Consider the following 23953-nt stretch of genomic DNA (forward strand, 5'->3'; position numbering starts at 1 on the left):
GGACTATACACTGTACGAAGGGGCAGACAGTTTTGACAGGAGAGATCTTATTTACCGGTTAACGACTGTACACCAACTGTGTACTTGTCTTGCTGAGGACGAGCAGAATTAACAGCTCCAGCGACCACCCATCCAAAACGGATTTCTTGGAGGATAGGAAGATCGTCGGAGAGTTTGATTTGTCCTGGCACCATCAGCTTGAAGTAGTGCTGAATGCCAATAAGGAGATCGATTTCACCGGGAATGTGGAAATTTGGATCGGCAAGGGCAAATCCGGGCGGAATGTCCCATGATTTGATATCGATGGGAGCTGACGATTTTGGGCCAGTGACTTGATCGGCAACAAGACACTCTAACTGCACACTGTAGTCGGAATAATGAGATTGGATTCTAAGCTTCGCTACTTCTGACAGGCATGATTTTTGGTTGTTGGCTCCAACAATATCAACCTTTGTTGCGAGCCGAGGCAGTTTCAGGGTTTGGACAAGTTTGCGTGAAACTATGTTTGCTTGGGAACCACTATCGAGGAAGACTCGACAAGGCTGAAGTTCACCATTGGCATCGAACACTTGAACCATTGCGGTCATCAAGAGACTGTTGCACATATGGTGGATTACTTTCTTGGTGGGATAGACGGCAGAAGTGGACTGTATTAGATGGGATTTGGTTTCGGCATCCGACACATAGATTCGTTAGGGTGGAGAAGGGTGTGGTGTCGACTTTCACATTTCCAACAATTAAAGAGGGATTTACACGCACTACTCCTATGACCCGTTCGCAAACAATTAAAACAAGACATGAACTCTCTTACCTTGGCTTCTCGTTCTGGAACGGACATCTTGCGGAGGGCGTCGCACTTGAATATCGGGTAGCTTCCGCTGCCACACACTTGGCAGGTCGGTTCTGCTCTCTCGGTGGTAGCACAAGTCTTCAGTTGGCTGGAACTCTTCGCTTGGACCGGCTTCACGATGGGCTTCTCGATTGCGTCTTCACAACGCTCGAGGATTGCGCAACGCTTCTTCAGGAAGTCCATGGTATTGTTGTAGGTGGGTATTTGCTTGTGGGGTACCGTGGATTCCCACTCCATCCGGGTTCGGCTGTCCAACGCTATCGCAACCAGGTTCACGACGAAACGCTCGGACATTCCAATCATTTGCTCCTCTATCAGGGTCAGACCGTCGATGTGCCGGGTTACACCATCGATCAGTGGTGCAATCATCGATGATTCCCGCTGCACTGCCGATCAAAGCTCGATCAAGGTGGTAGAGCTTAATGGCGTCGGAATCGGTGGATGTTCTCATCCATCATCGGCTTTAAGCAAAAAATGCCAAAATGTGATACCACCACTACAAGTTACGGCTTTGGTTACCATTTAATGGGCTAATGGATTAAGCCCTCCCATCGCGGCATGATCGCATAACCATGGTGAGGGAAGATTCTAGTTGGTTCTTATTGTATTTATATTACCTTTATATGATTTTTCAAGAATGAGCTTCACTCTCAATTTTATTGTATGGACTTTTGATGAATTTTATAAACTTTTTTTGTCCAAAACGAACGAAAGATATTTTTAGACAAAACATTAATAAATTACTTAGAAAAAAGAGCAATAATTATACAAATTTACGAGTATAACATAAAATATGCAAATGTCAAGTATAATATAAAATATGTTAAAATCCCGGGAAAATTAGAAACTTAGAAGTAGGGTGACTTTCTTACCCAATCATTATGTTTCTATCTTTGGACATCAGGGAAGAAATTCCAATCATGGCTATAGTGGTTTCTTATAGCACCGTAGTATCAGAATGAGTAAATTGGATCAAGATTGTGGTTGATTTTTTTGTAATGTGTACTGTAAAATGTCATAAATCAATGCATTTGGTCCGAAAGAAAATGTTTACAGTTGCCCATGCCGCTGTTAAATATGGTAGGGTGCAGAGTTACTTGGGCACTTCCAAGATTCACTTTGGCATGAGGGGTTTTCTCGGCCGAATTGTCTGAAACTTTGCAATAAGAAGCATTTCAATACGATGCTAATTGTGGCCAAATATGAGCTCAGAACCCTCTGCCGAAGTGAATCAAAAGTGATACTGTAAAAAAATATATTAAAAACTTACTTTACAATTTCCACGTGACCAGCACAAATGGCATTATGTAGCGCAGTAATCCCTTCGTCGTTCGCTGCACTTGGATTTGGTACCTGAAAGAAAAAAAAATCAAAAAATAATACTGAGGTCAACGAAAACTGGAAATAGTTTCAATTTAGATTATATCCAACAGTTACACAGATGTAATTTATTTAATTTATTTCTGAAGAAAAGAAGCCTGATTATAAAGCGGTAAGCATATATTTTGCTGTCGCAGACCGAAAAATGCTAGTTGACAACCAAGTCTGTCACTATTTTTATTTTGAGATCTGCGGTATCGAGATAATGATTGTTCATATATTTAATCACGACTTGTGATTCAAACATGTGTATTTATTATAACGAAGTTCAAAATATTTGTTATATTTGATTGATTTATCGTCATTCATCAATATCTAGTGTATAACCCATTTTTTGCATACTTCATGGCGTTTATTGCGTACTTTCTAATAATTTAATCAGACTTTGGAGAGGCCATAAACGCCTTGAAGTATGCAAAGAATGTGCCATACACGTGAAAATGATTGGCTTTACCAGTTGGTTAAATTCGAAAAGCTTTTTGAATAAGATTTACAGTTTAGACATCTAAATTTTAATCACGTTGAGCTTAATGCTCTGGTATTGGGTCAGCATCGAGATAACGGTTTCGAGAGAACTTTCTCCGCGTTAATAGGATAGGTCAATCGCCGGAGACTAGTTGTGTAGCACCAGCGAATGATTGTCGGGGCGTATGTGAACCAGCAGTTTTTCTTCACCGCAATCGCAGTACCGACCTCGGCATCTGCCGGAATACCATCGGTACTGGAGGCCTACCACAGCCCGGAAACTCTTTGTCGGAGACTCGGGTACCAGGGACTCTTCTGAGTAGCACGTAAGGCTTGAGCCGTCGGAGCGCTATTGTGAACAAAAATCCTTCACACGAAAATTTGGACCGACTCCGGCGGGTCTACCACAAAAGGCCGCATCACAAAAGACCGAAAACACAAAAGACTAAAACATACAAAGGCCGAATCACAGAAGGCAGAATCACAGAAGGCAGAATCACAGAAGGCCTAATCACAAAAGGTAGAATCACAAAAGGCCGAATCACAAAAGGACGAATCATAAAAGGCCGAAATTTCAAAATCAATTTTATTGTAAACCACAAACATTCAGCACATTTTATCCAATATTTTGAACATATCCAAACTAGGGTAAGGCGGGACAAGATACCCAAGTAATATTATTAGCTGAATAAGAGTCCATCCAGCTGAAATATGCTTAGTGTCTTATGGATGTGTCACCTAAAAAATACCTCTGTAATTTTCTATAAATGGACCATTCTTCTATCTAACCACATACTTCAGTAGTAGCGCGTTGTATTTTGCAAAACACAGGTAGAGAAACCTCGCAACAACTGGAAGGGTAAATATACTAAGAAAAGTATTCTTAGTAAGCTTAGCAATCATTCTCCTGGGGCTCATTAACAAACTTCACCACGCTGAATGGGTGTCTTTGTGATGTTACGGCTCATACAAAATTTGTAAAATATTCCAACCAAAAGGGTTAGAGGGGGTGAGTGGTTGTCGAAAGTGGCAATTTTTACCGTTATGAAATTTGTGAATGAACCCCTGCTTGTTGCGTAAAAGACTATGTTTGCATTATATCGGGCAAACGCGTGCTGTATGAGCTCGCTGTCGCTCGTCGGCCCTAAGAGTGTAAAAACATCCTTTGTTTGCATTCTACCGGGCCAACGCCTGGATTTGTTGTTTGCAAGGCACCGAGATTCGATGCTATGCATACTCTTCAGATATCGGAGACTTCGACGGCCTTCTGCCGCCTCAGTTCCTCTATCCTCAATTTTGCACTGTTTACTGACATGACCGCATTTAAAAAGGAATCGATTTTTTCATATTCAAGCTTTATTTTTCAGGTTTGTAACTTTCAACTATAATTCGGCCTTTTGTGATTCGGCTTTCTGTGATTCGGCCTTCTGTGATTCGGCCTTCTGTGATTCGGCCTTCTGTGATTCGGCCTTCTGTGATTCGGTCTTCTGTGATTCGGCCTTCTGTGTATTCGGCCTTCTGTGATTCGGCCTTCTGTGTATTCGGCCTTTTGTGGTAGGCTAGCATGCTTTTGGCCTTATGTGATTCGGCTTTCTGTGATAATCCCGACTCCGGCTCTGTACCGGTCAACGTCGAAACAATAACAAATTTTTTGCGACAACATTGGTTCGAGCAGTGATGTCACATACACAGATTTATCTGTAATTACATAGATTTTGTCCTGGTCTTGTCACAGATCACCGATTTCTTAGATAAAAAAGATTTTTAAGATTTAAGTATATTTCACAGTTTAGGACACAGCTTTGGAGGATATAAAGCAGAAATTGCCATTACTCTGTTTATTTTTTCTCAAAAACTTAAGTTTTTCAAAACTTTTAGATACAATTATGCATTTTTAACTTTCTTTCAGTAGAATTACTTTAAATTAATAATTGTTGACATGCCAAATACAGCTGTAATACGATTGCAAAGGTTCTTTTTGATCTTAAAAACAATATTACGCGTTGCAAGAAAAATTTTGATTCCTGGAAAATCCAGAGTTTTGATCACCAAAATTTTCCTCCAAAACTATCATAGTCACCGATGACTTTGACGCTGTTTATGTTGCGTCTGCTGTCACCGTGAAATGTATGATTTCAACGGATTTCGTTGAATTCCTCGATTTTCACATGAACCTTGCCTGAAAGATACTAGGCCATAATTTAGAAACCTTAAATGAAATGCACCATTACGCCCTAAGGCTCAATTTCCTTAATGTAGCAAAATAGAAAGTAAAGCGCTCATTTTTGTCAGTCTTCGAATAAAAGTGTTTGAATTATGAATACAGCTACATGTGAGACGCTAACTGACACCGCATGGATGGAAATCATGTACATTGTACATTGTACGTGGAGGAGCCCTTGGGTACCGTTCTGATAAAGTGAACACAATTCCTCATGTAAAGTGCGGTTTCTAACTACGTTGATCTCGAACATTGTTACCAATGTCGAACCGTATACATGTCTGACCGTATTCTTCAAAATTCGAGCATCTACAAAACATGATTCACAGCCATCAAAAGTTTTAATTTTGTAAAATCTCTTAGAGAATGCTTCATTTCCATTCCACACTTCACATAAAGTTTGGTGCAAATTGTCAATTAGTTGAATTTTGCTTCAAACTGCAATGCTTACTGTGTTTCATTTCCTCTTTGCGGGGATTGCTCACTGCGCGTTATTCCCGCGAAGCAATCCAAATTTTTAAATTTCCCCGCAATATTTGAAACTAAAAAATATAACATCATTAATAATGATCTCTTGCAAAATAAGTGAGGTAACAAATTAAAGGAAGTGGTGGTAAAATGAACACCGTGCCTTTTACCGAGAAAAACAAATATCAATGAATTTTTATCACGCACGGACGATTTAGAACATAAATCGGAGTGTTCGGGTTGATACGGAGGTTAATTGAATTGAAAATGCCAACGAAAACTAAGATTTTAGAAAACCACGTTTGAACGTAACTTTTAGCTCGGAGGTTTTGAGGTTTTTCCTTAAGGTGAACATCGTTATGATATGATGTAAAATCTGATACATTTAGATTTCTTTTTGAATGGATTACAATCCCTAATGGTTATATATTCGGTAATGCAATGGAAATTTTCAAAAATATTTGTTTAGCTCACGTTTTTTGCATGAGGTTCTGTTACCGGAATGGACCGTAGCGAAAGGGAGGGAGAAACTTGGACCGGGAACTAACTTCCGGGACGCCCGTAATACTTCCGCGAATACTTTTTCGGACGATTCCGACGGAGAAAGAATAAAACACGACCGACTTGTTCCATGTACTGTACTTTTAATAATTTTGTTCTTATAAAAATGTTTACATGAGCTTTGTTCGTGTTAATCATTGGAAAGAAAGAAAAGTGGTAGAGTGGCGGCGCGTCGAGGGGTCGACGCATTGATGATCATGAACATCCACCCCGCCTTGAGGCAACGGCTCAATCAGGCAGTGGGCATAGCTTCTGGACGGAACGCTGGTACTCCGACTTGCCTCTGCGAAGAGTGACGTTGCGAACCAACCCCTGTTGATCCGGATGAACAGCTACGATGCGAGCCAGCTCCCAAGCTGACGGTGGGCTATTGTCGTTCTTAACGAGCACCAAATTCCCAGGTTTCAAATTCTCCTGCTTGGTCTTCCATTTTCCTCTAAGCTGCAACGTGGCAATGTATTCATCGCGCCAGCGTTGCCAAAACTCCTCCGTGAAGCGTTGCACCTTTTGCCACCGATCAATTTGATTCATCTTGAGATGGGTAACGTCCGGTTCAGGCAGCAGGTTGAGAGGCTGCCCAACCAAAAAATGTCCCGGTGTAAGCGCTTCCAGACTGTCGGGATTAGATGACATCGGGCAGAGGGGTCTCGAATTGAGACAAGCCTCAACTTGACACAAAACTGTTGATAATTCCTCGTGGGTGAGCTTCTCGTTTCCCAAAATCGGTCGAAGCAGCTCCTTGGCGCTTTTCACTGCCGCTTCCCATATACCACCTTGATGCGGGCTTGCTGGTGGTATGAATCGCCAACGAATTCCGAGATTGGTGAAGAAGTGTTCTCCTTGCTTGACGTGCTTCGTAACCACCTCATAAATCTCCTGCAACTGTCGATCAGCTCGGTCAACCTGTTTGATCACGGTTTGACAACCTTGAATCCAGTACCGCTGGTTGATAGTGGCTGTCATCAAAGTTGGGCCGGCATGAAAGTTGTTTACGTGAATTTCCTCCACCAGCAGTTTCGTGAAGCGATGGTGTTTTGGAACGATTATTGGGTGCTTGACGTCGAAAGAATAAACCGAATGCTGCAATTGTCCTCCTACTCTGAGCGTGCCGGTACCATCCAGGAACGGGTACAGACTTGCAATGCTGGATTTTGCTGGAATTTCTTCGCCACGAACTAGTGCCTTGATTTCTCCCTCATACGACTCTTGCTGTGCCAATCGAACAAACTGCATACATGCCTCACGCAGCTCCGATGGCAAGATGGATCCGGAAACTTTGTTTTCGCCGGTGAGCGAACATCGCAAGTTGTTGACGAATCGCCTGACCCGTGCGAGCTGCCAGCAGGCGGCAGAGAGATCGGATCGACGTTCCAAAATTTCGCTTTCGATGACGTAGTTAGTGGCTGGAAGACTAACAATGACATTGAGCGATTGGTAGCGCTTACGTTCCTCCAGTGTTTCCTCGTCGTAGGCCTCGTCTGGTACGTCTCGGTTCCACGTAGAAGAATCATCGGATAGCCACGAAGGCCCTGTCCACCAAAGCGGATGGTTGACAAGCTCTAATGGAGAGATGCCACGGGATGCACAATCTGCTGGATTTTCCTTGGAAGCGACGTGTGCCCAGTGCTTTCTGGGCAAGGTGTCCAAAATCGATGACGTTCTGTTGGCTATGTAGGTGTTCCACTTGCGGGGATGGCCGGAAAGCCACTGCAATACGATGGTGGAATCCGTCCATGCATATTGGTCGATTTGGAATCTTTCGAGTGGTGCGGTAACTTGTTGCATGAGCCTCGCCAACAGTTCCGCTGCGTTGAGCTCCAAACGTGGTATGGATATTTGACGAACGGGAGCAACCTTCGTTTTCGCTGCCAGCAAGGTGACATGAACTTCGTTGTTGCTGTCTACCGACCTCAGGTAAACCACAGCCGAGTATGCTTCCTCCGATGCATCTGAGAAGCCGTGCAATTCGATGCGACCGTTGTAGTTTGCTGCCCACCTGGGTAACTTGACGCGTTCCAGCAGATGCAGACTTTCCTTTACTTCGACCCACGCTTCCTCGATGGTGGGTGGCAGCTTGTCATGCCAGTTCAGATCGTTGAGCCAACATTTTTGGTACAGGATTTTGACTCGTACAATTACCGGTGCGAACCATCCAAACGGGTCGAAAAGCTCCGCCGAATCCGACAACAGTTGGTGTTTCGTATTCGGTCCGTCAGTTGGCATGGTGACCTTGAATATGAACATGTCCTCTGTTGGAAGCCAGTGTGTTCCAAGCGCCTTCACGGTGTTGCGTTCATCTGGAAATTGAATCGGCATTGCACTGTTGATGGTATCCGATAGCGACTCCAGTACTTCAGGCGAGTTTGAACTCCATTTGCGTAGAGTAAACCCTGCTTCTCCGAGGATGTCGTTGATTTGCTTGATGATCTCTGTCGCTTCCTCCGCCGAGTCTGCACCTGATGTTAGATCGTCGACGTAGGTGTGCTTGATAATACGCTCCGCTGCTTTCGGGTACCTTCCCTCGAATGCCTCCGCGGCCTTGTGTAGTGCTGCCATTGCTAGGAAGCCTGAGTTCTTCAAACCGTAGGTAACGGTGAGAAGACGAAAATGTTGGATTGGCTTCTCGGGAGAATCTCGCCATACGATGCGCATGTAGTCCATGTCGTCAGGATGCACAAGCACCTGGCGATACATCTTTTCGATGTCCGCCAGGAAGACCACCGGATACGATCTGAATCGTAGCAGTACGTCGAACAGATCAGCGTTGATGTTCGGCGTTTCCAGCAGTATGTCGTTGAGTGACGCTCCGGTCGTGGTAGCTGATGAGCCATCAAATACTACCCTGAGTTTGGTAGTGACGCTGTCCTCTTTAATGACGCCATGGTGCGGCAGATAATACGACTTGGAGCAGTCTGCGTCGATTTCCGATGTGGGCACAATCCTCATGTGGCCTAACTCCTGGTATTCCTGCATGAACAACATGTAGCGTTGCTTGAAATCGTTGTCGCTGTCGAATCTGCGTTCCATGCACCTTAGTCGTCTGGTAGCGGCGATCAACGAGTTTCCCAGTTTGAGCTTCGAGTCATCCATTGGCAAACGGACGATGAAGCGGCCTTCCTGTGAACGCGTCAGAGTGGAGTTGAATGCTTCAACCACCCTTTGTTCATCCTTGGTGAGTTGCTTGGGATTGTGTAGCTCCTGATCTTCCCAAAACAACCGCAGCGTACGATCGATGTCAACCTCTTGGTGCAGATTGATGATCGAATGGTAGGTGTGGATACATTCTTGTTTCGGCAGCCTTCCTGCAACCATCCATCCGAAGACGGAACGCTGTGCCACAGGAATTCCGTTGTGATCCTTGACCTGCCCTGATTGTAGAATCGACAAGAAGAGATCAGCCCCGAGAATGATGTCCATAGTTCCAGGCTTGTTAAACTGCGGATCGGCCAGCTGCAATCCTTCCAAGTATGGCATGTTGGACACGCTGAAGCGCTGACACGGCAGGGTTGCCGTCAGCTTTCCCAAAATGTAGGCTTGAGTAGTTAGCTTTGTTGCATCCTCGTAGCGCGATGACAACACAAGCGTAACCTTGCCGGCGGTTCTACCGACGACCTCTGCGTTGACACCAGTGACCTCCAGTTTGGCGTTGCTACGTCTCAACCCAAGACGCTTTACGCACGCCTCCGTTATGAGCGACACCTGCGAGCCGCTGTCCACTAGTCCTCGAACGTCGTGCAATTTGCCATCACTTCCTTCGACTTGTACCACCACCGTTGGTAGTAGGGTAAATTCACGATTTTCATCCACCGTTTGCGCTGAATTGACGTTCACCGACGCCAATGTTGATTCCAGACCGGATTCCTGGTTGGATTGATCCTGTTCCGGCTTCTTGTCCGCCTGTCTTGCTTCCTGTGTGCACAACAAGGTGTGGTGACGTTGCTTGCAATCTGGAGACCGGCATACGGATTTCGACGGGCATTTCTTCGCTGAGTGGAAGGGGCGCAAACAGTTGAAACACAGCTTGGACGTTTGTGCCAACTCTCTGCGCGCCGCGACCTCCATTTCCTTGAACCGATCACAGTGATAGACCGGGTGATCCTTTGAGCACTTCGCGCACGATGACGGTGATGCGTTGGCATGGAAAGCTTGCACTTTTTCACCACCGTGTGCCTTCGTGTACTCCTTTTTCACGATGTCTCCACTAGGCCGTTTTGTGAACGCTGTGCACGTTTCGAGTGCATCGCACCGCTTCTGAAGTAACTCCAAAAATTCAGCAAACGACGGACTGTCGATATCGATAATTTTCTGCGCCCACAATGATCGGGTTTCTCTGTCAACCTTCTCCAGCAGTAAGTGGATGAGCCACGGATCCCTCGATTCAAACTCGTTCCCGAGAGCCTTGAGCTGACGTATAACATCGTCGGATGTGACCACCAGCTTCTTGAGGCCGGTTACAGTTACAGCCGCAGAACGCGGGCAGAAGGAATTGCGGAGTAGAGCGGAAAAAGCCGAAAAAGCATTAACTTCGGTGAATGCAACAGCCGTTGAACAGGAGACGCCTAGGAGCAATCCGACCACCCGCACGGAAAAAAGAACGAGGGATACACCAGGAGAGGAGGAAGATCCCAAAAAGCAGAGAAGCGGCAATGAGTGCGTCAGTGAGCAGAACGGCAGTGGATGGCGCACCGTGAAAGGTCAAAAGGAGAAGAATACAGCTCGTAAGGAGAGGAAGCGGCAAAAAAAGGAACCGAAGAAGAAAGAAAAGCAACGGTCACCTCGCGAGAGGTTCAGGGGCGATGCTCTTGTCATTGAGGCAAGCGATAAGACAAGCTACGCGGCGATTCTCAGGAGAGTGAGGGAGGACCCAGAGCTTAAGGAGCTGGGTGAAAACGTGGTGAGAACCAGGCGCACCCAGAAAGGTGACATGCTCTTTGAGCTTAAAAAAGATCCGTCGATCAAGAGTTCGGCCTGCCGAGAGCTCGTCGCGAAGTCGCTGGGCAACGAGGCAAGCGTGAGAGCCTTATCCCAGGAGGCAGTGATCGAATGTAGAGAACTGGACGAGATCACAACAGAAGACGACGTGAGGGGTGCACTGCTATCTCAATGCAACCTGGAAGAAGCACCACAGTCCATCCGGCTGAGGAGAGCTTACGGAGGTATGCAAATAGCGACGATCCGATTACCAGTCGCAGCAGCCAAAAAACTCGTCGAGGCTGGTAAGATCAAGGTGGGATGGTCGGTTTGCCCGCTGAAACTGATCCCTCGGGAGACAAATCCGGTGGAGAGATGCTTCAAATGCATGGATTTCGGCCACCGGGCAATAAACTGCAAAGGCCCGGACAGGTCCGAACACTGCAGGAAATGTGGTGAAAAAGGTCACGTTGGTAGGGACTGCCTGAAGTCACCTAGGTGCATGCTGTGTAAGGTGGAGGAAGGTAACGCCCATACGACGGGTGGCTTCAAGTGCCCCAAATATCAGAAGGCGAAGGCAGGGCAGTAATGATGATGGAGATAACGCAGGTGAACCTCAATCATTGCGACGCCGCACAACAACTGTTGTGGCAGTCGACAACAGAAACAAAGTGCGACATTGCGATCATTGCAGAACCGTATCGGGTTCCTCCCGATAACGGCTATTGGGTAGCAGACAGAGCAGAGACGACGGCGATTCAAGTAATGGGCCGATTCCCTATCCAAGAAGTTGTCGAACGCTCATACGAGGGCTTCGTGATCGTTAAAATTAACGGAATCTTCGTGTGTAGCTGTTACGCCCCCCCGAGATGGACACTGGAGCAGTACACCCAGATGTTGGATGTGCTAACCGACAAGCTGATCGGTCGAACGCCGGTAATAATAGCAGGAGACTTCAATGCTTGGGCCGTGGAGTGGGGTAGCAGACTGACCAACGCGAGAGGATACAGTTTGCTGGAAGCTCTAGCGAAGCTCGACGTAAGGCTGTGCAACGACGGTCTCGCTAGCACATTTCGCAAAGACGGTAGGGAGTCCATCATCGACGTGACCTTCTGCAGCCCGTCACTGGTCACCAATATGAACTGGAGAGTTAGCGAAGAATACACCCACAGTGACCATCAAGCGATCCACTACCGCGTTGGCCAGAGAAGTTGTGCAGTATGGCAGAGGAGGAATGGAGAACGAAGGTGGAAGACGAAGCATTTCGATAAGGATCTTTTCGTCGAAGCACTCCGAGCAGTAAGCGACGCTCCAAACATGGATGCAGGAGAGCTGACAGAAGCGTTGGCGAGAGCGTGTGACGCAACTATGCCGAGAAAATTGGAGCCAAGAAATCAACGGCGTCCTGCATACTGGTGGAACGACAGACTCAGCACGCTTCGCGCAGCCTGCTTAAGAGCCAGAAGACGCGTGCAGAGAGCTAGATCCGAAGCCAGCATGGAAGAGCGTAAAGTGACCTACCGACTGGCCAGAGCCGCCTTCAAACGGGAAATATCGACGAGTAAAACGAACTGCTACAAGGAGTTGTGCCGGGAAGCTGACGCAAATCCCTGGGGCAACGCCTATCGAGTAGTGATGGCGAAGATCAAGGGCCCAGTTACCCCAGCTGAAATGTGTCCCGACAAACTGAAGGCGATAGTAAACGGTCTCTTTCCTACGCATGCTCCAACAGCGTGGCCGCCCACACCGTACGCTGACGTAGATGAGGAAAATGCCGGTATACAAGTGTCTAACGCCGAGCTGATAACGGTTGCGAAAGGATTGAAGCTGAACAAAGCTCCCGGACCAGATGGTATCCCTAATGTTGCGCTAAGGGCAGCAATCTTGGCGTTCCCAGACATATTCAGGACAGCGTTGCAGAAGTGTCTAGCGGAAGGCTGCTTCCCAGACAGATGGAAGGTGCAGAAGCTGGTGTTACTGCCAAAACCGGGAAAACCGCCAGGAGATCCTGCTTCATATAGACCAATATGCTTGCTGGATACTCTTGGCAAACTTTTGGAGAAGGTCATCCTCGGCAGGCTGACGATCTACACGGAAGGCGAGAACGGATTGTCGAAAAGGCAGTTCGGATTCCGTAAAAAGACTTCGACGGTGGATGCTGTTCGGGCAGTCATCGCGTGCGCGGAGAAAGCGGCCAAGCAGAAGAGGAGAGGCAATCGATACTGCGCAGTGGTAACAATAGACGTCAAGAACGCGTTCAACAGTGCCAGTTGGGAGGCTATTGCCGCAGCCCTACACAGAATGCGGGTTCCCGGATATCTGTGTAAAGTTCTGCAAAGTTACTTCCAGAACCGGGTACTGGTCTACGACACGAACCAGGGACGGATGTCAATTGAAGTCACGGCGGGAGTTCCACAAGGATCCATACTTGGTCCAACATTGTGGAACATGATGTACGATGGAGTGCTAACCTTGTCACTGCCGAATGGAGTCGAGATCGTCGGGTTCGCAGACGACGTCGTTCTTGCGATAACTGGTGAGACTGCGGAGGAGGTGGAGATGCTGACGGCGGAATCGCTAGACACCATCGAATCGTGGATGACTGGAGTCAAGCTGCAGTTGGCTCATCATAAAACGGAGGTGGTGCTGGTCAGCAACTGCAAGGCGGTACAGCAGTTGGAAATCAACGTCGGAGGGCACGCAATCCCATCGAAGCGCTCTCTAAAGCATCTCGGAGTAATGGTCGACGACAGGCTAAACTTCAACAGCCACGTAGACTATGCCTGCGAAAAGGCAGCGAAAGCTGCTAACACCGTAGCCAGGATCATGCCCAACATTGGAGGACCAAGAAGCAGCACGAGGCGTCTTCTAGCGACCGTATCATCGTCTATACTGAGGTATGGAGTCCCGGCTTGGGCTGCAGCGTTGGGAACCAAACGTAACCGAGATAAGCTGGCAGGTACGTTCCGGCTCATGGCTATACGGGTTGCGAGTGCCTACCGCACTATATCATCGGAGGCAGTGTGCGTTATCGCCGGAATGATCCCCATCTGCATCACTCTGGCTGAAGACATCGCATGTTACCAGCAAAGGGACACACAGAATGTGAGGAATACCATTAGGTTGGACACAATGGCCAGGTGGCAGCAGGAGTGGGATAACTCAGAGAAAGGAAGGTGGACCCACAGGCTCATTCCTAACGTGTCGGTGTGGACGACCAGAAAACATGGAGAAGTTAACTTCTTCCTGACCCAGTTTCTGTCAGGCCATGGATGCTTCCGGAAATATCTGCACAGATTCGGACACGCAGAATCTCCACATTGTCCGGCCTGTCCAAATATCGAGGAGACACCGGAGCACGTTATATTCGACTGCCCTCGATTCAGGGATATACGAAGCGAGATGATGCCAGAAACCGCAAGCGTTCTAAATCCGGACAACATCGTGCAGAACATGTGCCAGCATGAAAGCACCTGGAATGCGGTGAACAGGGGAATAACGGCGATTATGTCGTTGCTGCAAAGGAGATGGCGTGAAGACCAGAGAGCTCCGGGTCGCGATCGGAGTAGGCTAGATCTTCAGTCGGGGACTAGACCGAGTAGAGCGGGCGTAGCGTAGTATCGGTTAATAGTCGTCGGGGCGCCTGCAAACCGGAAGCCATCCTCCAACCGGAATTGCAGAACCGACCCTGGCACTTGGCCGACCAACGTCGAGTCGGAGTAGGCTGAGTCCACCGCCGGGGTCCAGCTGAGTAATTCGCGAAATAGCACCGGCAAATGGTCGTCGGGGCGCCTGTGAACCGGAAGTTTCCCTCCACCGGAATCGCAGGACCGACCTCGGCATCTGCCCGGCCAGCTTCGGAGTAGGCTAAGTCCACCGCCGGGGACTAGTTGAGTAGATCGCGTTGTTGCACCGGCAAATGATCGTCGGGGCGCCTGTGAACCGGAAGCTTCCCTCCACCGGAATCGCAGGACCGACCTCGGCATCTGCCCGGATAGCATCGGTTCGGGAGATCTTCCGCCGCCGGGGAAATCTTCGTCGGAGTAGGATAGATCCACCGCCGGGGACTACTCTGAGTAGTACGTAGCGTATCACCGGCTTGAGTCGTCGGAGCGCCAGCGAACCGGAAGCCATCCTCCAACCGGAATCGCTGGACCGACTTCGGCACTCCACCGGCCTGTATCGAATCATGAAGAAGCGCGTAGCCGGAGTAGGCTAGCTCCACCGTCGGGGACTAAGCCGAGTAGCATCGATCGTCACAAACCAGTTTTGGGTCGTCTGGGCGCCAGTGAACCGGAAGTCATCCTCCAACCGGAATCGCTGGACCGACCTCGGCATCCAACTGGTCAACAAGGAGAGCTCGAACAGCAGCAGCGGAGAACAAGTCGTCGTAGAGCAACGAAGTGCACATGAGCGTCCAGTAGAAGATCAACAGAGCTCTGATGCGAGGCCAGCCCAAGGGAAGTATGCGTCGTCGCACAGAAAGCTGTCCAAAGTCCCGGCGAGATGTTCAACCGCCAATTGGGCAAAACGCTCCAACAGCGAACTAGCAGAACAGTTAGAGGCTGAGATTGAAGAAGTGCATGAGCACAGAAGTGCATGAGCACAGCCCTCCCCCGATGAAGTTGCCTGATGTAGTTCCGGGGGAGATCGAGGCACAGGAGCAGTAGGGAAAGTTTTTTAGTGGTTAAGCACGCCCAGCGTGAGTCCCACACCGTGCCAACACACAACAGGCCAGGCTTTTGAAGCTTTTTTAAACCCTACTATAAAAAAAAAAAAAAAAAAAAAAAAAAAAAAAAAAAAAAAAAAAAAAAAAAAAAAAAACAGTTGTCGTGGAAGGTTGATCGATGAATTCTCGAACCAGGGCAAACACCGTATACTTCTTCTTGTTGTAATGCGTCAAGAGTGTTTCCCAGGCTTCATTATAGTTGGCGTCACTGATGGGAAACGAACTGACCATCTTCTTCGCTTCGCCATCCAAATACGACAGTAAGTACTGCATCTTCAGCGAATCCTTTAGGTCCGTCCTGCTGTGGATGGTACTCACGAACAGGTCCTTGAAGGAGTGCCAGTTCTTGCGCTCTCCTTTAAACACTGGAATGTTGAGCTGAGGCAGCTTCACGTTCAGATGGTGGTCCTGATTCGACACCTGTCCGGCAGCGGGTGCTGCACTGGGTTGGATTTGATGCATGATCAAAGCTTGCTGCGTTTCGACGAGCGCTCTGATTGCATCCCGCAGGTCATTGACCGATTCTCCGGTTCCGGCACTGTAGTTGGACATCCGGTCCTGATTATCCTCCAGGAACGCCGTGTACAATCCTTTGGCCTTGAAATACACCTCGTCGAACTGCAGCCGATAGTTGAACACCGACGCGACGTCTTGCAAGTTGCTGGTGCTCTCTTCGATCGAGGTCTGAAGTGCGTCGAAGTTGCCAGCAAGTTCTGTGAGCTTGTCCTTCCGCTCCTGCACCTCCTCGTATGTGGGATTCCGGGTGCGAAGGGTTTCTGCGACGAACAACTCCCATTTCGCCTTTGCGAACATAACCTCCCTTTTCGCCCACAACTTCTCGAGCTCACTTTTGTCCATAATACCCGGACGCGAAGGACCAAAATGTTACCGGAATGGACCGTAGCGAAAGGGAGGGAGAAACTTGGACCGGGAACTAACTTCCGGGACGCCCGTAATACTTCCGCGAATACTTTTTCGGACGATTCCGACGGAGAAAGAATAAAACACGACCGACTTGTTCCATGTACTGTACTTTTAATAATTTTGTTCTTATAAAAATGTTTACATGAGCTTTGTTCGTGTTAATCATTGGAAAGAAAGAAAAGTGGTAGAGTGGCGGCGCGTCGAGGGGTCGACGCATTGATGATCATGAACAGGTTCATTTTACCACCAACAACTGTTCATTTTACCTACATAGTGCAGGTAAAATCAACATTTGCAGCGTTTTTTGCTAGCGATAAAAATATGTGAAAATTAAGCTATTTTAGTCTGAATTCGTGTCGCTGCTATAGTTAACATTCCTATTTTTGATGCTGTGCGATAGAACTATACAAATTCCTTTCCCGTAACGCGGGTAGATCACCTTTTCGAGGTGCGTTACGAGGTAAGATCTACCATATTGTACTCTTGTTGTATCTGTTCATTATCAATATTATGGTTATGGTCGGAAGAGTATAAGAAAGTAACAAGTCACTAAGACCCACATATTAATGTGAGTTTAATGGTGAAAAACTGTTTCCTCCAAAAGGTATAAATAGCGGTATCTTTTTCTAAAGAGGCTCTATGCAAAATAGTGAAGAATGCTAATTGTATAAAAAAACGACTACTTCATTATTTTTCAATAGTAATGGAGTAGAACGACATGCACTAAACAAAGGACACGGATACACAAAATATCACAGGAAACTGGTCGCAGTGGTTCATCCCAAATAGAAACAGAAAAAAATACAAATTCCTCGTTTTTCTATCAGAAACAAGATGATATCCTTAAGGTGTTCATTTTACCACCCCTTCCCCTATTCACATTTTTCATCGTTCAAGACTTCTATTTACGATGGCATCGCGGACCCTCTGATAAGTCATAAAAGCTTCCTAGGGGTCCGCGGACCATCGGTTGGGAGGAAGCCCTGGTTTAGATGGTAACAAAAAATAAATGAATGTATGTATGTATGTATGTATGAATGTACCTGTAACGCAGTCTTCTGCACAAGCTCCAGTTCACCTTCCAAACTAGCATCTAATAGCAAAGCCAACGGGTCGAAGCTGACACGACGGGCCAGTTTAATCTTGCCGTCGTTGATTACAGCTGATATGAAACTGCGTTTTCGCCGAGATACTTCCTCTAGCTTTTTATCCTGTGATTGAGATTCCTCATTTCCAACACTGCTTTCCGATGAATTGTCAACGTTTGAACGTTTCTGGGCAGTATTACGTTGGACTTGATTGTTGTACTCCAGTTGTTGGTTACTTTTTTCCGCGTCAGTAATGAGCTGTGAATCCGATCCCTCGGTAGATCTTACCACCTCCGGCAACGCATAGGAGGAAGACTGCATCTCCAGCATGCGATGCGCTCCAGAGTGCTGAACTTTGTATGTGTTCATGCTACTGGAAATATGTTTCAATCTGGGTTGTTCGGAATGGGGTGATTTTTTAATAGTCAATGGTTTGGCTTTAATAGGTAGATTGTCTGAGGGATTCACGGTACCAGATTTAGATGGAATGTTGCTGCCTGAGGACATAGTTTCATTATTATTGCTGTTTTCCGTAGTCGATTTTAGACCAGTGTCCATTTCCGGTGCTTGAGTATTATTTTTATTGGGTTTTGGTGGTAAAGCAGGTTTTAGCTTTTCACCATTGTCTGTAGGTTGAGATATGTGTTGATTCTGCATTTGGGGAGTAACTTTATTAATTTTGATATCTGAGGATAACTGTTTTCCAGACATCATTGGAGATGACCCGTTGTTTGGTTTCCGAGGTGGTACCACCAGATTCCCGGATGGAATGTTATGGAGTAAACCGTATGCAAATCCTTTGCTATTACTTTGCAACGTTTTGGATTTGAGGTGCTGTTGATTATGCTCTTCATTTGATATGGATTGATTCGAAGACAGTGTAACGGGAAGAGCGACAGATTTGTTCATAAAACTTAACGGCGTACTGTGGACGGTTGCCGTTACTTGTGCACGTGATGAAAATCCGCCGTTCATATCAGAAACTTTATCACTGTCACAATCGTTTGTATTAGACAGTTCTAGTGTGTCGCTGTTACTTGAACAAATGTTTCTGTTATTGTCGATATGATCTTGATTATAACTGTATCTGTTGTTTAAAATAAGCTCGTCGTTTTGAACTTCTCGTTCTGCATATGTTGCTTTATTGTTATTCATTTGTTCACCTGAAGAGGACTGTGAGACTTGCATGTTTGAGAATTTTGCATCATTATCGTATTCCATTCCAACGCTTTTAAGTACATACTCTTGTTTCTTCTGTCTAGCCAATTTATTCTCATCACTTTCTGCAGCCATGTTATGGTCATTCAAATTTGAGTTGCTGATTACTTCGGCAGATAATTGACGACCATGCTGTATTTTATTATTACATGCCATATCGTGCACCACTTGATTCGGTGCCGTTGAATTGTTGTTCAAAATATTCATCTTATTTCCATTATTACCCAATGCCACAGTTTTTTGTGGTATGTGATTGAATGGTTCGACAGCAACGATATTGCTTCTCGGTACTCTCTGCTGAGGATAAAAGTTTGACGAAACCGACCTACAATAATCATTTCGAATTTGAAAATATTGAACATTCGAAAAGAGATGAATCAAAAATATCTCACCGAACATGATTTGCCGAAATGTTGCTAGAATGAGTCATCTGCGTCGGAGAGGTTTGCTGATGCTGGATCATATTGGATGCTCTCTTTTTGTTCAAACGACCCTGCAATTCCAAGATTCGCTGGTCAACTGATTGAAGTTCTGCTTGACGCTTCTGTAAAGCCTCGCGTTGCAAATGGAGTCTTGCATCCTGTTGTAAAGACAGTTGATTTCGATACTGAAAACAAATTATGATGGATTAATTTAGGATTATGGCATTGAACAAAAGATGCGGATGCTCACCATAAGCTCTCTTCTTAGCTTCTCTAATTCTATGGCCGCTGGCGAACTGTTCATCTGTGCATGACTCGGTAGACCAGTAAATAAGTTCAACGTGCCTCTTCTGTCGCGCCTAAGCTCTTCGAGTTGCCTGGTTAAAGCTTCAACTTTTGCCACTGCCAGCGTCAATTCCTTTTCTTTCTCACTGAAGAGTGCACGTATTGAATCCAAATCATTGCCTGAAAAAAATTACATTTATTAAATAAACGAAAAACCGAATTTAGTACTATATCATTTAACACTTCAGTCGTCGCGCTGTTGTATTTTGTACAACACTGGTGAAAAAACCTCGCTTTTTGATCACAACAGCAGCGTGGTGGTTCTGACGGTGGTCAACCACGCGACGACTGGAAGGTTAATTCCGCTAGAGTTTGTATCCTTTGAAAGATACGTGTATTTCGACCTCAACTATAAGGCCGTCTTCCGTGTCGTGTACTAGACTCGACAAGAATTATTAGAATTTGGGGCAAGATGATAGTTTGACACAAGATAGCCCCAAGGATTCGAGGAGGTAACTGCAACTTATAATTCTGGTCGACTGGTTATAAAGCATCTTGGTGAAAATTATGGTACATGGTATTGGGTATATGGATGACCTAACGTAATTTTTATATCTTCCCATTATGCGACAGTTCTCAAAGTTATGTACCTACAGTGGTTTTGTACCGAATACAGGAAAAGTTTGCGCGACTTCCGATTCCGTACCACAAAATTCCAAGAGTTCCTGTACTTGGTACAGAACACCAAACAGCCATCTATTACCGAAAAGCATTTGATCGGCTAAATCATGAAAATATGTGAGGTGCCCTGAAGCGCAAGGGGAATTGTATGTGTTTCATTAAAGTACTACATCGTTTTGCAAAATAGTGACAGTATTAATAAATTCCCAAATTTCGTGCCCTTATAGAAGCCGTACATACCGAGAGTAACATTATACGTTTTCTGCAAATCAACTTGTCCTCGTAATGCCCGCAGTCTGCGTAGTTTAGATTCCTGTGCTTCTACTCGTTCTCTAAGCCTGCGCAGACGCTCCCCTTCTGCTGCCGCAACGGTTTCACATGCTTCCTGGGCTTTTAGAAAGCGTAGACGTTGCTCTCGCGCAGCCAGTAGTTGCTGCTGGGTGTCGATTTGTTGCTGTTGCCGTAGAGCCATTATTCGCAACTCGGAAGTGTTAAGCCTTACAGGCGTCTGCAAGTAAAATATGGAATTTAGTAGACGAACTTTTAGAAGTTTATGCAAAAATACTGACAACTTCCTCCAAACTGTTCGGTTCCCTCATACCATGACGTAATAAACTAGAAATAGAAAAAAAAGGTTCGTGTTTATCAAAGTGCCGTCGATTATAGGGATAGGAAATTATTTAAACATAGATAATTCGTTTAATTTGGAAAAAATAATATATTTGTTGAGCTACATGACCTGTTATGATTCACATTTTAGAGTGTTCATCCCGGGACCTATCGGAATTTTAGAAATTTTGTGATTTCCCGTTTCCCGGGATTCCCAATTGATTGTAAGGTACCGTGGGGCATGTGAGTAAGGCGATCTTTGGCAGGAGTTCTCCCAGAAACTATTAGAGGCACGACACATCGAGGATGACGAGATGATGATTTCTTTCGACGTAGCGGCTCTTTTCCCTAGCGTTCCAGTGAAGGATTCCCTAAATCGTCTCGAGGACTGGTTATTACCCCAAAGGACGGATGCAGCATGGAAAGGAAAGCTCAGGACATACATTAGGTTGACAAGAATGTACATCGACGAGAACTACTTTCAATTTCGAGGAGATTTCTACAAGCAGACGAAAGCAGGCTTTTGATCATCTGAATAAGATACGGATCGAATAATAAGATATCATCTTGGAGCTCTTTGATTATTCTTTCATCAATATCTTTGGTTCATTTGATATAAGATAATATCTTTCAAACTCAGCAGTCCATGCGCAGTCAACCGTTGCGAAAAACTGTCGAAAACAATGACTGTGTTTGGCGTGCAATTATGAATCCAGCGGAACACTATGAAACCCAGAATAATCAATTAGTGAATCCATGGAAGTAAGTAAGTGATGCACTTTTAATTAGATCAAATAATCATTGGATTTTACTTGTAGATTAGCAAACTACCAAAAGATGCCATTCGTGCCCGCTTCGTTCAGAATTTTCCTAGTGTTTTATCGAAAATTTATTGACTAACCGGATCACCTTTTCAGGATCTCCTGAAAAGATACCTTCAGCAATCACCTTAGCTGGTTCTCCGGAAATTTCGATTGTAAGACTCCCATTGGATTTGAGAAACATAACTTCACCAGAAATAAACCAAAGATCTTGCAAAAAAAAGTAGTTCACTATTTATTTGATTGGAAATTCATTTTCTTAAACCAATGAATTTTGCAGAAAATATGCAGTGAATAAACAAAACAAAAATCCAATAAATAGAATACTTTAAGGTCCAGATAAGACTTCAGACACAAGCCAGATTCGCTGTTGACAAGTAATTTCTCGGCCTATCTTGATGCATGGGAAATTTCTGCAAGGATTCGCTCAAGAATGCGCTTTTTTCTGATCGCAGTACGCAGTTGAAAAGAAATGTCAGTAGTAGCAAACCAGGCTACAAGCAAAAAACTCATCATTAATTCACAATTAAGAAATTTCACTAGAATCCACTGAGAATGTCAAAAAATACTCTACCAATATTCTTGGGTATCCACACAGAATCTCATGAGTGATACCATACCATACCACAATAACTTTGTAATACAGTCACCCCACGCAGTTGAATTAAAAATAATTCTGTGATGTTTTGTGACAAGTTTGATAATAATTTTGTCTTTTGAAATCAGCTGATTCATAAATTGTGGATGATTCAACTGCGTGGGGTCACGATGATGGACAAGCTGTAGATGAATCCATCAAATTCCTTACAAGAAAAAAAAAACTGGGATTAAATTCGCTAAACAACTTGCAAATATTCACCAACTATCGTTAAGAATCTGTACACAGGGATCCGATTCTTCACAAAAGATCTTCTAATCCGTATTGGATGTCTTCTAATCCGCGCACCTCCCCCCCAAATTAGACTACCAAACAAGTTGTAGAGAGTTGAAAAAGGCTATTTTTTTTTAAATTACAGTAATGAATAACTGCACCAATATTCGTATTTGACATCACATTGATCTGCAATCATGTTTTGAAGAAAAGTTCACATTTTTGTATCGGTTCACCGTGGATTTAGACTGCAATATGTTTCTAGTAATCGATTATGGGAGAGATGATGTGATTCCGTTAACCCGTATAGGCCTGAGTGAAAGCAAAAATACTAAAACCCTTACCACTCAGCGAATACTTAACGGATTCAAATATTTTTTTGTCAGTACACTGGCCCACAGATCTAGTTTCTAGAAGTGGCCGGAAGAACTCTGAAAAACTCTTGTAGCCGGAGTTACCGCGGTGGGTCACTGGGTCAAGTCGGGTAGAAAAAGGTGATTTTTTGGGACATGCCAAGTTGTCTTTATTTAATTCCAAAGGCATTCATTTTATTTTGCATAAATCATCAAGATCTAATATTCAACATTATAAATTAATAGTTTTGCACCGTTTAAAATGTACAAGATGCGGCCACTCGGGCTTAATGCACTGAAGAACCGGCTCTAGATTTGTTAGGTACTAAACCGTTTCAAATCACTAAAAGTATAGATCGATCATAATAGTTCACTAAAATGCATTCCCATAAGCTTAACACAGATGTGAGGATACAAATTGTGCACTTTTTTTTTTTTTTTTTTTTTTTTTTTTTTTTTTTTTTTTTTTTTTTTTTTTTTTTTTTTTTTTCGGTAGCGATAGGGGTAGTACTGGCACTTTTAATCTGCCCTAAGCTCCTTCCCAGCATTTGCTTTTATAAGCCTCTATTGCGTCCATCACACAGACGTTCCTAAGCAATGTTGCTCAAATGGTCACTGTGTACCCTAGCAGCAATCAGCCCTTACCGTAGTTTTGCAGTCTAGTAGTTCAGACTACTATCAAAGTATGATAAGGCCTGAAATGCTACTAGAGTGGTTAAAGTGAAGAACGAAATAGTTTTATTAAAAAGTCCTCATTCCCCATTTTGTTTTATCATTCACTGTCACATAATTGCCACTCTTTTGCTGTCGACACTTTTGTTTTTGAGACTATCACTTCTATAACCGATTATCATTCATGAACTTTCGTAATCACTTTCCACTATCACAGCTAAAAGTTTCACCAATATTACATCACGCCAATTTCATACCAATTTATTTTATTACCAATAGTTGAAGGATGTTTAATTTTATTTTTTTACTATTTAATTGAACTACGAATTATCGCAACGACCGTAACAAAAAAAAAAATACTTCGATCACTTCTATTGCACTTGCTGTTATTATGAACACTGTCATTGTAAAAGTGTAAAGAACT

At 45.0% G+C, this 23953-nt stretch overlaps 1 protein-coding gene across 2 annotated transcripts in view; it reads right to left on the reverse strand.

The window, feature by feature from the left end:
• Positions 1-23953, reverse strand: part of LOC5574638 (apoptosis-stimulating of p53 protein 2) — a 38242-nt gene that overhangs the window by 8709 nt on the left and 5580 nt on the right. For both annotated transcript variants that reach the window (XM_021844187.1, XM_021844186.1), the window contains exons 2-7: positions 20773-20818; positions 20444-20711; positions 19488-19702; positions 19208-19422; positions 17553-19140; positions 2121-2203 (exon numbers count right to left, since the gene is read on the reverse strand). In XM_021844187.1, coding sequence (XP_021699879.1) covers positions 2121-2203; positions 17553-19140; positions 19208-19422; positions 19488-19702; positions 20444-20711; positions 20773-20802 — 2399 coding nt within the window. In that variant the 5' untranslated portion in view covers positions 20803-20818. The remainder of the gene's footprint in view (positions 1-2120; positions 2204-17552; positions 19141-19207; positions 19423-19487; positions 19703-20443; positions 20712-20772; positions 20819-23953) is intronic.

The sequence above is a fragment of the Aedes aegypti genome, chromosome 2 (genome assembly GCF_002204515.2).
Source record: "Aedes aegypti strain LVP_AGWG chromosome 2, AaegL5.0 Primary Assembly, whole genome shotgun sequence".
Lineage (NCBI taxonomy): Eukaryota > Metazoa > Arthropoda > Insecta > Diptera > Culicidae > Aedes > Aedes aegypti.